The sequence below is a fragment of the Mesoplodon mirus genome (assembly GCF_964341445.2).
Source record: "Mesoplodon mirus genome assembly, chromosome: 4".
Lineage (NCBI taxonomy): Eukaryota > Metazoa > Chordata > Mammalia > Artiodactyla > Ziphiidae > Mesoplodon > Mesoplodon mirus.
In genome coordinates, this window is record NC_138979.1 from 102,581,039 (window position 1) to 102,595,898 (window position 14,860).

The window sequence follows — 14,860 nt, forward strand, 5'->3', positions numbered from 1 at the left end:
CTGCCCCCACTCTAGTTTGGGTCCCTTATCACCTTGCACTTAACTTAGTAGTAAACTTTCTATTGGTTTCCTTGTCTCCTAACACTACTGTCTCCAATCTGTCGCCTTCAGTGACACCCACTAAACTAATTCTTCTTGAAGCAATATGTTGACTACATTATTACACTTCAGACAGTATCAGTATATTCAACTTTACATGGCAACGCAAGGCATATTTCCAGTTTAATTGCTCATTAATTCTGTCCATAAACCCTTTGATTTATCTAGTTTTTATTCCTTTCCACCGCCCGAACAGGAGTAATACTTCCCCTTATTTCTCTTTGTTTATTCTGTATCTCTGCTTCCAGTGCTACCATCTCTCCATCTTCCCCCCATACTTAAATTCTGCATATTCTTTCAAACCCCACTCAAAAGCTACTTTAAAAAAAAATTAATTTATTTATTTATTTTTGGCTGCATTGGGTCTTCGTTGCTGCAAGCAGGCTTTCTCTAGTTCCGGCGAGTGGTGGCTACTCTTCATTGCAGATTCGCGGGCTTCTCATTGCAGTGGCTTCTCTTGTTGCAGAGCACGGGCTCTAGACACGTGGGCTTCAGCAGTTGTGGCACGTGGGCTCAGTAGTTGTGGCTCGCGGGCTCTAGAGCACAGGCTCAGTATGTGGCGCACGGGCTTAGTTGCTCCATGGCATGTGGGATCTTCCTGCACGAGGGCTTGAAGCCGTGTCCCCTGCATTGGCAGGTGGATTCTTAACCACTGTGCCACCAGGGAAGCCCCTCAAAAGCTACTTTTGCAAATAAGTATTCCCAGTTGTTTGTGATTCTTTTTTTTTTTGCCCTATTAAGGTTATTAGTTTATACCTTTTACGTGGCTTACAATTTTTTACTTTGATTGTGTGTGTATGTGTGTCTGTCTGACTGTCATAATATTTCCTACAGGTTTGCAGATCCTGTTGATGTAGCTCTAGTAACACATCAAACAATTTTGTGCTTGTATTTAGTAAATATTTACTGAATGATGTAATAAAGTAGATAACTTGTCAGTTTATTTGCATTTTTATTTTCCTTTTAGGAGGAACTCTTACTGGTGGCGTATAAAGAATGTCATAAAGCCGTGATGAGGTGCAGTACAAGTTTCAAATCTAGTAGCAAAACAGTAGTACAATTGTGTGGTCATACTTTGGAAACTAAATCCTACAGAGTATCTGAAGATCTTGTAAGCATACATCTGCCAATCTCTAGGACTCTTGCTGGTGAGTGTTGATTTGGTTTTTGCATGTTTCTGTTAGCTTTGTTTTCTAGATATTCATATTAGAATCAGTACTATTTTTGTTCTCAGTATGGACAGACATACTCAGATCAGATACTGCAGTTAAAAGCTGTCACTATCCTTCAAAAAGCTGTGACCAGAACGTCTAAGGGTGCTACCTAGGCTTTTTGTTATCTGGGTCAACTAATGGATCCTTATACTATACACTTAAGAACTAGCTTGGTAACTTATCGCCTAACCAAGTGTAAATATAGGAAAATCTTGTTGCTGTTTTTTCACCCTCTTCTCTTCCTGATTGCACCAGTGTGTTCACTGTGTCACTGTTCCTTTCACCACTAAAAGAAAGAAATCATAGATTTTCTTTAATCATCCTTTGATTTGCATTTCTATGTAAATCAACCATGTCAGTTTCTTTTTCTTTTAACAACTTTGTAAAAGTGTACATATTTATATTTTTAATTGTGGTAAAATATACATAACATAAAATTTACCATTTTAATCATTTTTTTAATTATATAGTTCAGTGACATTAAGTACATTCACATTGTTGTACAGCCATCACCACCATCCATATCCAGAATTCTTTTCATCTTCCCAATCTGAAATTTGTGCCCATTCAACATAACTCCTCATTCCCTGCTCCCTACAGTCTCTGATTTTCTGTCTCTATGACATGACTACTCTAGGTACCTCATATAAGTGAAATCATACTCATATCCTTTTATAACTGGATTATTTCACTTGGCATAATGTCCTCAGAGTTCATCCATGTTGTAGTATATGTCAGATTTCCTTCATTTTTAAGGTTGAATAATATTCCATAGTATATATATACCATGTTTTGTTTGTCTATTCATCCTCCAGTAGATGCTTGGGTTGCTTACATCTTTTGGCTATTGTCGAATAATGTTGCCATGAACACAGGTGTCCAAATATGCGCTTGAGTGCTTGTTTTCAATTCTTGGGGTATATACCCATAAAGTGGAATTGCTGGATCATAAGGTAATTCTACTTTTTAAGTTTTTGAGGAACCACAATACTGTTTTCCATAGCAGCTGCACCATCTTACATTCCCAGAAGCAGAGCACAAGGATTCCAATTACTTCACATCCTCATCAACACTTGTTACTTTTTGTTTTTTAAATAGCCATCCTAATGAGTGTGAAGTGGTATCTCCTTGTGGTTTTGATTTGCATTTCCTTAATGATTAGTGATACTGAGCATCTTTTCCTGTGCTTACTGGCCCTATGTATATCTTCTTTGGAGAAAGGTCTGTTCAAGTCCTTGTCTATTTTTTAATCAGATTTTCTCGTTGAGTTATTGGAGTTCTTTGTATATTCTGGATATTAACTGCTTATCAGATATATGGTTTGCAGATATTTTCTCCCATTCTGTGAGTTGCCTTTTCACTCTGTTGATAGTGTCCTTTGATGCACAAAAGTTTTTAATTTGATGTAGTCTCATTTATTTTCCCTTTGGTTGCCTGTGATCCAAGAAATTATGGCCAAATCCAAGAGTTTTATAGTTTTAGCTCCTGTGTTCAGATCTTTGATACATTTTTAGTTAATTTTTATATATGGTATAATTGACATGATTTTATGTCACTTCTATTTTTATAAAAAGAAATACCTAGATTCGTTTTTATTTGTTTTTATTTTACTGAAGTATAGTTGATTTACAGTGTTGTGTTTAATTTCTGCTGTACAGTAAAATGACTCAGCTATATGTATATATACATTCTTTTTCATATTCTTTACCATTATGGTTTATCACAGGATATTGAATACAGTTCCCTGTGCTATACAGTAGGACTGTGTTGTTTATAAGTTTTTATTTCTTTTGATGCTTGGTTAAGAGGAGAATAATTTCTTAAGAGGCAGAATATTGTTTTTATATAATTTATAAGCACACCTTGTACAATGTAGGATCTTAAATATGTTAGTAAAACTGTTTCAAAATTAGAAATCAAATGTTTGCATTCTGAGATGTCATTTCTAAACTCAATAAACGTATGTTTAAATCTCACAAGTTTTCAAACTTGATGAGTTAACTAGGAAACAAATCAGCTGGGTTTATTGCTTTCTCATTTTTCTCTCTTTTTTTTTTAACCTTTAGGTCTTCATGTGCGTTTAAGCAGGCTGGGTGCTATTTCAAGACTGCATGAATTTGTGCCTTTTGTAAGTGACTCTATTAAATGTTGATTTGCTTATATTCTATTTCTAAATACCTGTTTTTAAAAAATTATTTATTTATTTATTTTTGGTTGTGTTGGGTCTTCGTTGCTGCGCGTGGGCTTTCTCTAGTTGTTGTGAGTGGGGGCTACTCTTCATTGCAGTGCGCGGGCTTCTCATTGCGGTGGCTTCTCTTGTTGCAGAGCACAGGCTCTAGGCGCATGGGCTTAGTTGCTCCACGGCATGTGGGATCTTCCCGGACTGGGGCTCAAACCCGTGTCCCCTGCATTGGCAGGCAGATTCTTAACCACTGTGCCACCAGGGAAGTCCCCTCTAAATACCTCTTGGTTGAGTGGGAAGAAAAAGAATATTTTGAAACCTACCTGAATAATTCCCAGTTAGTAATTTTGTGTCTATATGATAAAACATTGAAATCTGAATCACAGGGACTTGGAGTCATCTAGTTCAAGCCCTCTGTTTTACAGATGAGAAAACTGAGCAATGTATAGTGCCGTAACATCCAAGCCCTCTGGGAAATAATGGAATTGATCTCACTCTGTTTCAGGAGGATTTTCAAGTAGAGGTACTAGTGGAATATCCTTTGCGTTGTCTGGTATTGGTTGCCCAGGTTGTTGCTGAGATGTGGCGAAGAAATGGGCTGTCTCTCATTAGCCAGGTATGGCAAGGCCTATTGTTCACACTATGAATGTGTTTATTTTCTGCTTGTTTTTTCTTTTATATGTTTTACTTTGTATCCCTGGATTTTTCTGAGTATTTGTTTTGTGTTCTCTTACATAAACTCAGAAATGAAAGTTCTAGTGGCCATATAGACATTTCTCCTTTAATACTGTTAAGTGGGTAGATTAGGTGAAAGCCAGTAGTACCAGGAACCATCCCATCAATATATGTCTTTTCTGAAGATTACTTGGGGACATGTAATCTTCCCACCACCAGTCTTAATGGAAGGGCATTGTTTCCCTCTGTTGTAGAGCAAATAAGAAGTGCTTTTCCTAAGTGGTGGGGAAACAGGGCTTGTAAAGATACCACTTGGGAGAAAAATAGTGTTATGATTGATTGTAGAAATTGGTTTACTTTTATTGAAGTGGGCATTTTAAACTTAAGGGAAGTAAATTCTTTTGTTACGCATGTTGAGAGTAATAACTAGTATAGAGCATTTTTAACTCTGAATTATTTTCATGCCGTATTTTCTCACTTCATCCTCACAAATCCCTTAAAATGATTTGTAGATTTACAGCTTATTTTTTGCCACAAAGGAGTTCTTGGGGTTTCTAGTTTAGAGAAAATTTTAAGAATTCTGTTTGAACTAAAATGATTCTTTTAGCTTCTGTTCTACTTTTTATTTTATAGGTGTTTTATTACCAAGATGTTAAGTGCAGAGAAGAAATGTATGATAAAGATATCATTATGCTTCAGGTACCTATTTAAATTACTTCTGATATTTGTCTTAACCTTCCTTCCTAGGTTTCTTATAATAAGCGAAGATATTATAGCTATTGTTAACTTCACTTAAATTTTTCTCACTGTTGAAATGAATATAGTATCATAGAAGCAGAAGGGACTACTGCATTATCTTCTGCAGATTTACCTTATAATTTTTTCTCATAGTCCTACTAGAGACAAAATGTTTCTCCATTTAATACATGAGAACTATGGTACTTGATTTCTTTCACAGATTGGTGCATCGTTAATGGATCCCAACAAATTCTTATTACTGGTACTTCAGAGGTATGAACTTGCTGATGCTTTTAACAAGACCATATCCATAAAAGACCAGGTAAGTGACAGAAACTGATATGTAAATTAATTCCAAAGGAAATATTATTTAAAAAATTTTAATCATATTTAAGATTTTTATTTATTTATGTATATCTCCAAGAATCAGGCACATATGTAAAACATACATATACACACATATATTCTTTTTACTCTATAAAAATTAGAATATAGTTGGCCCTCCATATCCATGGATACAGAATCCCAACTGTACTAGCCATTTTATATAAGGGACTTGAGCATCTGTGGATTTTGGTATCTGCAGGGGTCCTGGAACCAATCCCCTGCAGATACTGAGTGATGACTGTGTGTAGATTAACAAAAAGGAGAAGAAAAATCACATGAAACTCTGCCTCCTAGAAATGATCACTTTTAAAGTTTTGGTGTCTTATTTGTTTTTAAAGGAAAAATTGAATCTTTTATATGTACTATTTTTGTAATATGCTTCCTGTGCTTAATGAAATATTGTGATAGGTTTTTTCTTGTCACTAAATAAGTATGCAACAACCTCATCTTTTTTTTACATTATAATTTTTAATTGCTGTGTAGTATTGCAGTATATGAATGCATTATATTTTAGTCCCCTATTGCTGAAGAGGTTTTTCAAGTTTTTTGCTCATATAAACATCTCTGCACCTCAAGGTTTAAACACTTGCCTAATTATTTTGTTACAATAAATTCTTCAAAGTGGATTTGCTGAAGAATACAGAATACTCTTTCTTATGACTGAATACATATTGTCAAATTGCTCTCAGAAAAGTAACTCCAATTTAAGCTCTCTCTAGCGGTATGTACATCTGTAATAGTACTGATATTTTTAATCTTTGTTGGTCTAATACATGAAAGATGGTGTTTAATTTTCATTTGCAGTTCTTTAATTATCAGTGAGGTTGACCATGTTTTCATGATTATTGACCTTTTTTTTCCTTTTTGGTAGTGAATTATCTGTTCCTGTCCTTCACCCTTTTCCTGTTTTTTGTAAAAGTTCCTTATTTAGTAAAGATATTAATTCTTTACTTGTATTTGTTATCAATAAATTTTTTACAGTTTATAATTTGTCTCTGGAGTTTTGTCACGTCTTCAGTGTTTTAATACTTGATACCAATTTATAAAGTAACCTTTGACTACTTTGAATTTATGAATTACATTATTATTTTTTGTTTTTTGTTTTTTGCGGTACGTGGGCCTCTCACTGTTGTGGCCTCTCCCGTTGCGGAGCACAGGCTCCGGATGTGCAGGCTCAGCGGCCATGGCTCACGGGCCTAGCCGCTTCGTGGCATGTGGGATCTTCCCGGACCAGGGCATGAACCCGTGTCCCCTGCATCGGCAGGCGGACTCTCAACCACTGCGCCACCAGGGAAACCCAATGAATTACATTATTTTATTCTTCAAATTAGAAGTCACTTGCAACGGACCAAAGGATAGTCTATAAAATACAAAGCTAATTTTTGTCATGTTTTTATACTCAGTGAAAATGAATATCTAATTTACTGTAGTATTTAAATAACAGGTGTGATAGGGAAGGGAACTCTCACCATAACTGTTAGTTACCTATTTGAAGACACTGTCTCACCAACCCAGATAAGAAGGAAGCCAATAGTAGAGGAAAAGTTAAAGATTAGAATTCTTTTGTTGACTGAAGGCTAGATGGGAAATAATGATAATAAAAACAATAATAATATTTAACAATTGTTATTGAGTTCTTACTATGTGCCAAGTATTGTGAACCTTGTTGAATTTGATGTCAAAAAAGGGAATTATTCACCTCATAATTCTCTGTTGCTGTGGTCCGAAAGAAAATACTGGATCAGATGGACTATCTGATCCAGAAAAAATGTATGATTTATGGAGGTTTTTGGTTCTTAAGTAACTAATTTTTTCTTTTACAATTCTATAGGATTTGATTAAACAATATAATACCTTAATAGAAGAAATGCTTCAAGTCCTCATCTATATTGTGGGTAAGATTAAAACATGTTTTGAAATAGAACATGAGTTACTTTTTAGAGAGAACATTAATAAGAACTGTAAGTTATTTTGTTCTTCTCCCAAATACAGCAGAGAATATTAGAGATTAATGTGACTAATGTGATTGATATGTTTAGAAACTCACCTTTTAAAAAGCACAGCTATTACATCTTCATTTTTTGATACCTGATTTGTAATTGTTTGGATTTGTTTGTAGAGATCTGGGATATAATTATTCTAGTTAGAAAAGTAGATGTAAAATAACTATGTCGAGTGCTAAAAATTTTATGTGTATATATATATATATATATATATATATATATGAAATTTCAATGTTAACATTCGTCTAAGTAAGATATATTTTCATCAAGTCATTCTGTTACTTTGTGCAAATATTGGCCATACTTCTACTTTTGTATATTCTATATTATAGTCTCTGTTGATCTTACCAGCTAAGTAAAGTTTTTGACTTCTCATTCTAGTTCTTGTTTCTTACTTTACTGCAGGAGACACTGCTTTGTATTAATATTTCCTAGTGAGGATTCTAGCCATTAGCTAAATCTGAAAACCTGGGTTCATTTTATTTATTTATCAGGGAGCTAGTTGCTGGGCTAGCTGCTTGTCTCAGCAGGAAGTGTGGTAACCGTCATTGCTAAGTGAGATGTAAATCTTCCAGGCACTAACTCTTCTGGAATAACTCCAGAGTATTCCATAGGAAACTGCAGAAAAAAATGGACAAATTTAAAATGTGTAAAAGATTTTTAAGTTGGTGACATACTTTATTAAATTACAAAGACTTGAGGGGAATTTTTGTGTTTGTTCTTGGAATACTATATGAAGAATTTCTAATACTGCTTATTAATACTATATATTAAAATTGCTAATATATTTTTGCTGTTTTATATTTTACTATTTTATTATTGCTACTATTATTTTGCTGTTATTTTGTTTACCCAAATTCATTGGGTATTTCCTTCTATGTGATTTGATTTTTAGTTAATACTTGCTACATTCCTGAGTATAAGTTTATTACCTTTAGGAGTCATCATTTTTAAAAGTGTGTGTGTTTGTGTGTGTGTGTAAAATCTCTGATTATATTATGGAGAAAACATTAAGGAGTAGCAAAAGATTTGGGTTAGGAATCAGAAGATCTAGAGTTGACCTCACTATAAACTATCAAGAGTGTGCCATTTACATTTTTAGGGTCTCAAATTCTTGATTTGTAAGATGTGAAAGTAATCTACATGATCTCTAAGGTTCTCTCTAGCACGAAACTTATAGAGGGTACTGTTTTGGTGGAAAAAAATTGAAAATTAGAGGGTTTGAAGAGGAGTGAGTCTGTTGGAAGTGAATTAAATTAACAAAATGTCATTCTTTGGCTAATTTGTAGAATTCATCAAATCTTTTAGGCAAAAAATTCCTGTCTTCGTAATAACCCTCTTATAGATATCACAGGACTTTGTACTCATGTTGTAGTATTGAAAATCAGTGGTGACATAAGGTCGAATATTTTAAGCCTTCTTGAAGCATTGGGGATTAGATGCTGTTGACACCAGTGAAGTTCCCATAGTTAATTTAGCTATTTTCTCTCCCCATTTGGCAGTTTATCGAGATGAAAAATGGAAACCTGATCATGTGGGCATGTTAGCAACACCATCCATTCCTGATACATATTACTATTTTGTCATTTAATCCATAGAGATATTTTTAAGTATTTTGTTTTTTTAGTTTTCATTTTGTTCTTTCTTAAATAACAAGTAGAGACAACATTGAGGAAATCTTGAAAGAAAAGCTATTGTTCCATGATGGCCACTACTTATTCAATGCTATCTTCCTTGTTTTCTGGGTTAGAGACACATGCTAATTTAATTGAGGGGCCTTGTTTATAATATGTGAGTATGTGTATGTATATGTGTGTGTGTGTTTAAGTTAAGAGAAGGCCTGTGTTCTTCAGATCTCTTCATTTTTCTTTTTTTTTTTTTTTTAATAGCTTAAAATAACAAACTTTATTATCTCACAATTTCTGTGGATCAGGAATTCAGGAGCAACTTAGCTGGGTGGTTCTGCCTCTGGGTCTCACAAGGTTGCAGTAAAGATGTCGTCCAGGGCTGCAGTCAGCTGAAGGCTTGACTGGGCTGGAGGGTTTCTTCCAAGGTGGCCCATTCACTTGGTAATTGGCAGGAAGCCTCAGTCCTCATGACACAGCAAGTGGCTTTCGCCAGAGTCAATATTCCAAGAGAGAGAGGAGAAAGCTGAGATGCCTTTTATAACCTATTTTCTTTTCTTTTTTTTAAAAAAACATCTTTATTGGAGTATAATTGCTTTACAGTGGTGTGTTAAGTTTCTGCTTTATAACAAAGTGAATCAGCTATACATATACATATATCCCCATATCTCTTCCCTCTTGTGTCTCCTTCCCTCCCACCCTCCCTATCCCACCCCTCTAGGTGGTCACAAAGCACCGAGCTGATTATAACCTATTTTCAAGAATATGAAAAAGAATATGTACATGTATAACTGAATTGCCTCGCTGCACAGCAGAAACTAACACATTGTCAATCAACTATACTTCAACAAAATTCAAAAATCAAATAAATATAACCTATTTTCAGAAGTAACACACCATCACTCCAGCCATGTTCTGTTTGTTGTAAGTGAGCCTATAAGTGCAACGCACGCTCAGGAGGAGGAGAATTAAGTTCCACATCTTGAAGAAAGGAATAGCAAAGAATTGGTGGACATATTTTTAAACATACATACCTTTATTCTGCATCAGAGTTCAGATTGTTTATGGATTTTTCAGTTCACACATGGACATCAGGTTGAGATTTGTGATTTTATACTGAGTTGGTTACTCTTCTAACTTTAAGTCAAAAAGTATTCTGTGCACTTCTAGATGCAATTGTCTATTGAATTAATTTTTAAAAATTCTATTGAAGTACAGTTGATCTACAATGTTGTGTTCATTTCCACTGTACAGCAAAGCGACCCAGCCACACACATACACACATTCTTTTTCATATTCTTTTCCATTATGGTTTATCACAGGATATTGAATATAGTTCCTTGTGCTGTACAATAGGACCTTGTTGTTTATCCATCTTATACATAATAGTTTGCATCTGCTAATCCCAAACTCCCAATCCTTCCTTCCCCCATTCCCGCCCCCCCTCCCCCCGCAACTACAACTCTGTTCTCTATGTCTGTGTGTCTATTTCTGTTTCATAGATAAGTTCATTTGTGTCATATTTTAGATTCCACATATAAGTGCTATCATATGGTATTTGTCTTTCTCTTTCTGACTTACTTCACTTAGTGTGATAATCTCTAGGTCCATCCATGTTGCTGCAAATAACATTATTACATTCTTTTTTATGCTGAGTAGTATTCTGTTGTATATGTGTACCACATCTTCTTTATCCATTCATCTGTCGATGGACATTTAGGTTGTTTCCATGTCTTGACTGTTGTAAATAGTGCTGTTATGAACGTAGGGGTGCATGTATCTTTTTGAATTATAGTTTTGTCTGGATATATGCCCAGGAGTGGGATTGCTGAATCATATGGTAACTCTATTTTTAGCTTTTTAAGGAAACTTCATACTGTTTTCTGTAGTGGCTACACCAATTTACATTCCCTCCAACAGCATAGGAGGTTTCCCTTTCCTCCACATCCTCTCCAGCATTTGTTATTTGTAGACACTTCTAAATATTTTATTTTATTTTATTTGTTTGGCTTTGCCTTGCGACATGTGGGATCTTAGTTCCCTGACCAGGGATCGAACCTGTGTCCCCTGCATTGGAAGGCGAACTCTTAACCACTGGACCACCAGGAAGGTCCCCCATGTAGACTTTTCAATGATGGCCATTCTGACTAGTGTGAGGTGGTACCTCATTGTGGTTTGCATTTCTCTAATGATGAGCTAGATGTAATTGTCTATTAACAGATTTCTTTATTCATTCAACATTTAGTGTTTTATTAAACAAATACTGCCCCCATTGTTATCTTTTCTCCACATTGGAGTGAGAGTAGTCTTTTTGAAACATGAAATAACTTATGTTGCTTCCTTGCTTTTTGCTCTAATTCTTCAATGTTTCCCATCACCCATAAGACAAAGTTTAAAATCCTTGCTATCCCCTGCAAGCAGCGTGATTATCTGTCCAGGTTTGCCTGAGAGTCCAGCATAATTATTAACACCACTCTATTTGACTGTCAGAAGTGCTGTGGATTAGGATTAAAGGAAACTAATGAGACAGTGTAAAATCCAGGATTGGGTCTGGGACCAGGATACAAGCAGCTCTAATGGACATAACTGAGACAACTGACCAAGTTGAATTTGTAATGTGGACTAGATAGTAGTATTTTATCACTGTTAAATGTCCTGATTTTTTTTTCTTCATAACAAATTTAATCAGTTATACATATACATATGTTTCCATATCCCCTCCCTTTTGCGTCTCCCTCCCACCCTCCCCATCCCACCCCTCCAGGTGGTCACAAAGCACCAAAGCACCGAGCTAGATCTCTTCATTTTTCTTCCTCTTTTAGCAAAGAGACTCTTGTTCAGATTTAGGAACATGTTCAAATAATTTTTGGTCACTATCTCATAGATTTTATTTAATGCAGTGTTCTTGATGGGAAGAGATTTAAATGGAAAGCAATTAATTGTTTTACTTTTTCTTTTCATTTTTGTATTAGGAGAGCGTTATGTACCTGGAGTGGGAAATGTGACCAAAGAAGAGGTCACAATGAGAGAAATTATTCACTTGCTTTGTATTGAACCCATGCCACACAGTGCCATTGCCAAAAATTTACCTGAGAATGTAAGTCCAGTTTTGTTTTTTACTCCATTCACCTCAAGATGGGATAGTTTTTTCTTTTTCTTTAATTGGAAGCCACTCGAAGTTTTAGGAAAATCTGTTTAGGACATTTTCAGATATAAAACTCTCACCATTAATTTTTTTGTGGTATAAACTTTAATTCTGGGCTTTTGGGCATTAGGAAACATTTTAGAGACATTCTGGCTGTTTAGAAAACATTTTAGAGCAGGAAACTCTTTGATTTTTTGTTTTACTTTAACGTAAATTTTCTCCAGAGGAAAAGGGGACTTCCTGAAATGCTGAGACTATTTGGGTGGTGTGTTAGTCTGGGTCTTCTGAGAAGCAGATGTCAAGACAAAAGATTTAAGATTTAATTAGGAACAATGACTATGAGAGAAATGGTGAGGAAGCTGGGAAAGGCTGGGGGAGCCATCACACTGTGGTGCAAATCTGACTCCAGGTGAAGGAAAGAGGGAAGGAACATTAGGTAGGACTGTCCTAGACTGCTGGGTAGTCTAATCAAGGCTTGTCTTCCCATGTCTCCGAGAGTGAGCCTGCATTAGTATCTCTGTTCTCTAGCTGGAGGTCTGCAGGGTGCATTCTCATGGCCGACACAGGTGATATTTATGTTCAGTATTGCTGATATTGAAGCAGTAATCCTAAAGATTATGAGTCATATCTTTCACTCCGAGATTTAATTTTGAATTAGAACAATGATTCTTAAAAGAGATTAGATTTACCTGTACTATCAAGGCTTTCCAGAGAAGTAGAATGGAGGTAAGCTTTGACTGTTGGTCATTTTTCTTCCAACATACCTGTATCTTTTTCCAATTTCATTGTTAACTGATTCTCAAACTTTAATCATTTGGCATATCACCTTCATAATATTTGCACATCTATCTACCAATTTTATAATTATTAATACAGTTTATTTATTTATTTATTTTTTATTATTTTTGGCTGTGTTGTGTCTTTGTTGCTGTGCATGGGCTTTCTCTAGTTGCAGCTAGTGGGGGCTACTCTTCGTTGCAGTGCGCAGCCTCCTCATTGTGGTGGCTTCTCTTGTTGCGGAGCACAGGCTCTAGGCACACGGGCTTCAGTAGTTGTGGCGTGCAGGCTCAGTAGTTGTGGCTCATAGGCTTAGTAGCTGTGATGCACGGGCTTAGTGGCTCCACAGCATGGGGGATCTTCCTGGACCAGGGATCAAACCCATGTCCCCTGCATTGACAGGCAGATTCTTAACCACTGTGCCACCAGGGAAGTCCCTTATTAATACATTTTAAAATCAACTTACATTTTTCCTTAGCATCTTTCTAAGCAATATTACAATGAAATAGTAGGTTTGACATTCTAGATTAATTTTTTCCTAATACATGTTAAGATAAATGAATATTCAAAAATTTAAAAATATATAACTGTGTGCCACCTAAAATAATTTCACATACCAATAATGATATACATACCGTATTTTGCAAAAAAAAAAAAGCTTTAGTGTCTACCCTAATTTTTCACTGCTTATCTCAAGTACATTTTTAAAGGAGGCTAAATTTAATTTTTGCAACACTATAGGAATCTATGAATTTGCTTTAGTATATTGACTAGGTCCTTATCCTGATTTTAAATGACTTCATAAAAAAAAAATTCCTTGTTGGGACTTCCCTGGTGGTCCAGTGGTTAGGACTCCGTGCTTCCACTGCAGGGGCGTGGGTTCGATCCCTGGTTGGGGAACTAAGATCCCACATGATGCACAGCATGGCCAAAAAGAAACAACAAAAAAATTCCGAATTCAAGGAAAAATTCAGGCCAGTCAGAAAAAAATAAAATTATTATAATTGCAAAAGCCAGAATATATTTGGACATCTACATATGTGTTTTACCGTAGATCCTATTTATTTTGTTGCCTTGGTTTTAGGGATTAGTACAGCATGGGCATGTGCTTAAATGATGTAGGTGATGAACATACTAGACAAAGAAAATAATTTCTTTGAATTACTGGTTGTATGTGTATATATATATATGAGGGCAAACTTAGATTAAATTTCTTCCTTAAGCAGTTTATACATACATCTTACCTCTGTTAAGAAATTGGTCCCTCAAAACAAAGCTAATTGGTCTTAGACCTAATTTTTAAATATTGGAAATTGATCTTCTTTTATTGTTTATAAAACACTCAAGAATGCTATTGAAAGTGTATTTCAGTTCACAGTAAGAGAAGATAAAGTCATTACATGAAGGTAAAAATGACAAAAATATTGTTTCAACAGGAAAATAATGAAACTGGCTTAGAGAATGTCATAAACAAAGTGGCCACATTTAAGTAAGTACTTAATATTTATGCTTATTCTGAAAGTTAGACCAATCTTTGTTCTTGTATTTCGGATACTTTGTAGAAGCTCTGAAGTTCTTTCCTGAACTCCCAAGGACAAAAACAAAGTACAGACAGAATGGGTGAGAACAAGGGGCACACTGTAGGCACTTAGTACCTGTATGATGAAGAAATGAGTATTTTTGTCAAGTGAATGAGAAATGTCCATTTGTGATATTAGGTGACTTAAGTAAGCAAAGAAACCTTTCGATAGTCTCTTTCCCATCAATTCTAAGCCATGACTTCATTTATTCTATTAAATTTTTATATTCTAATTTTAGACTTTGCTAGGATTAAAACATTATTTTGCAATCCTTTGATTCTTTGAGATACAAAAAAATAGAAATAAGGTTTTAAGTGGATTAATTCTTGAAATTAAAAATTGATACTGGTAATGAATTTCTACTGTTATAGTAATGTATTTATAGATAAATTGCTAATTTCAAATAACCTTAAAAATGGAATGTAGCTTTTCATG

General features: G+C 35.1%; 1 protein-coding gene across 2 annotated transcripts in view; it reads left to right on the top strand.

The window, feature by feature from the left end:
• Positions 1 to 14,860, top strand: part of UBR1 (ubiquitin protein ligase E3 component n-recognin 1) — a 165,911-nt gene that overhangs the window by 85,417 nt on the left and 65,634 nt on the right. For both annotated transcript variants that reach the window (XM_082619146.1, XM_082619147.1), the window contains exons 15-22: positions 1,067 to 1,247; positions 3,380 to 3,441; positions 4,001 to 4,111; positions 4,804 to 4,869; positions 5,129 to 5,230; positions 7,127 to 7,190; positions 11,896 to 12,020; positions 14,282 to 14,334. In XM_082619146.1, coding sequence (XP_082475272.1) covers positions 1,067 to 1,247; positions 3,380 to 3,441; positions 4,001 to 4,111; positions 4,804 to 4,869; positions 5,129 to 5,230; positions 7,127 to 7,190; positions 11,896 to 12,020; positions 14,282 to 14,334 — 764 coding nt within the window. The remainder of the gene's footprint in view (positions 1 to 1,066; positions 1,248 to 3,379; positions 3,442 to 4,000; positions 4,112 to 4,803; positions 4,870 to 5,128; positions 5,231 to 7,126; positions 7,191 to 11,895; positions 12,021 to 14,281; positions 14,335 to 14,860) is intronic.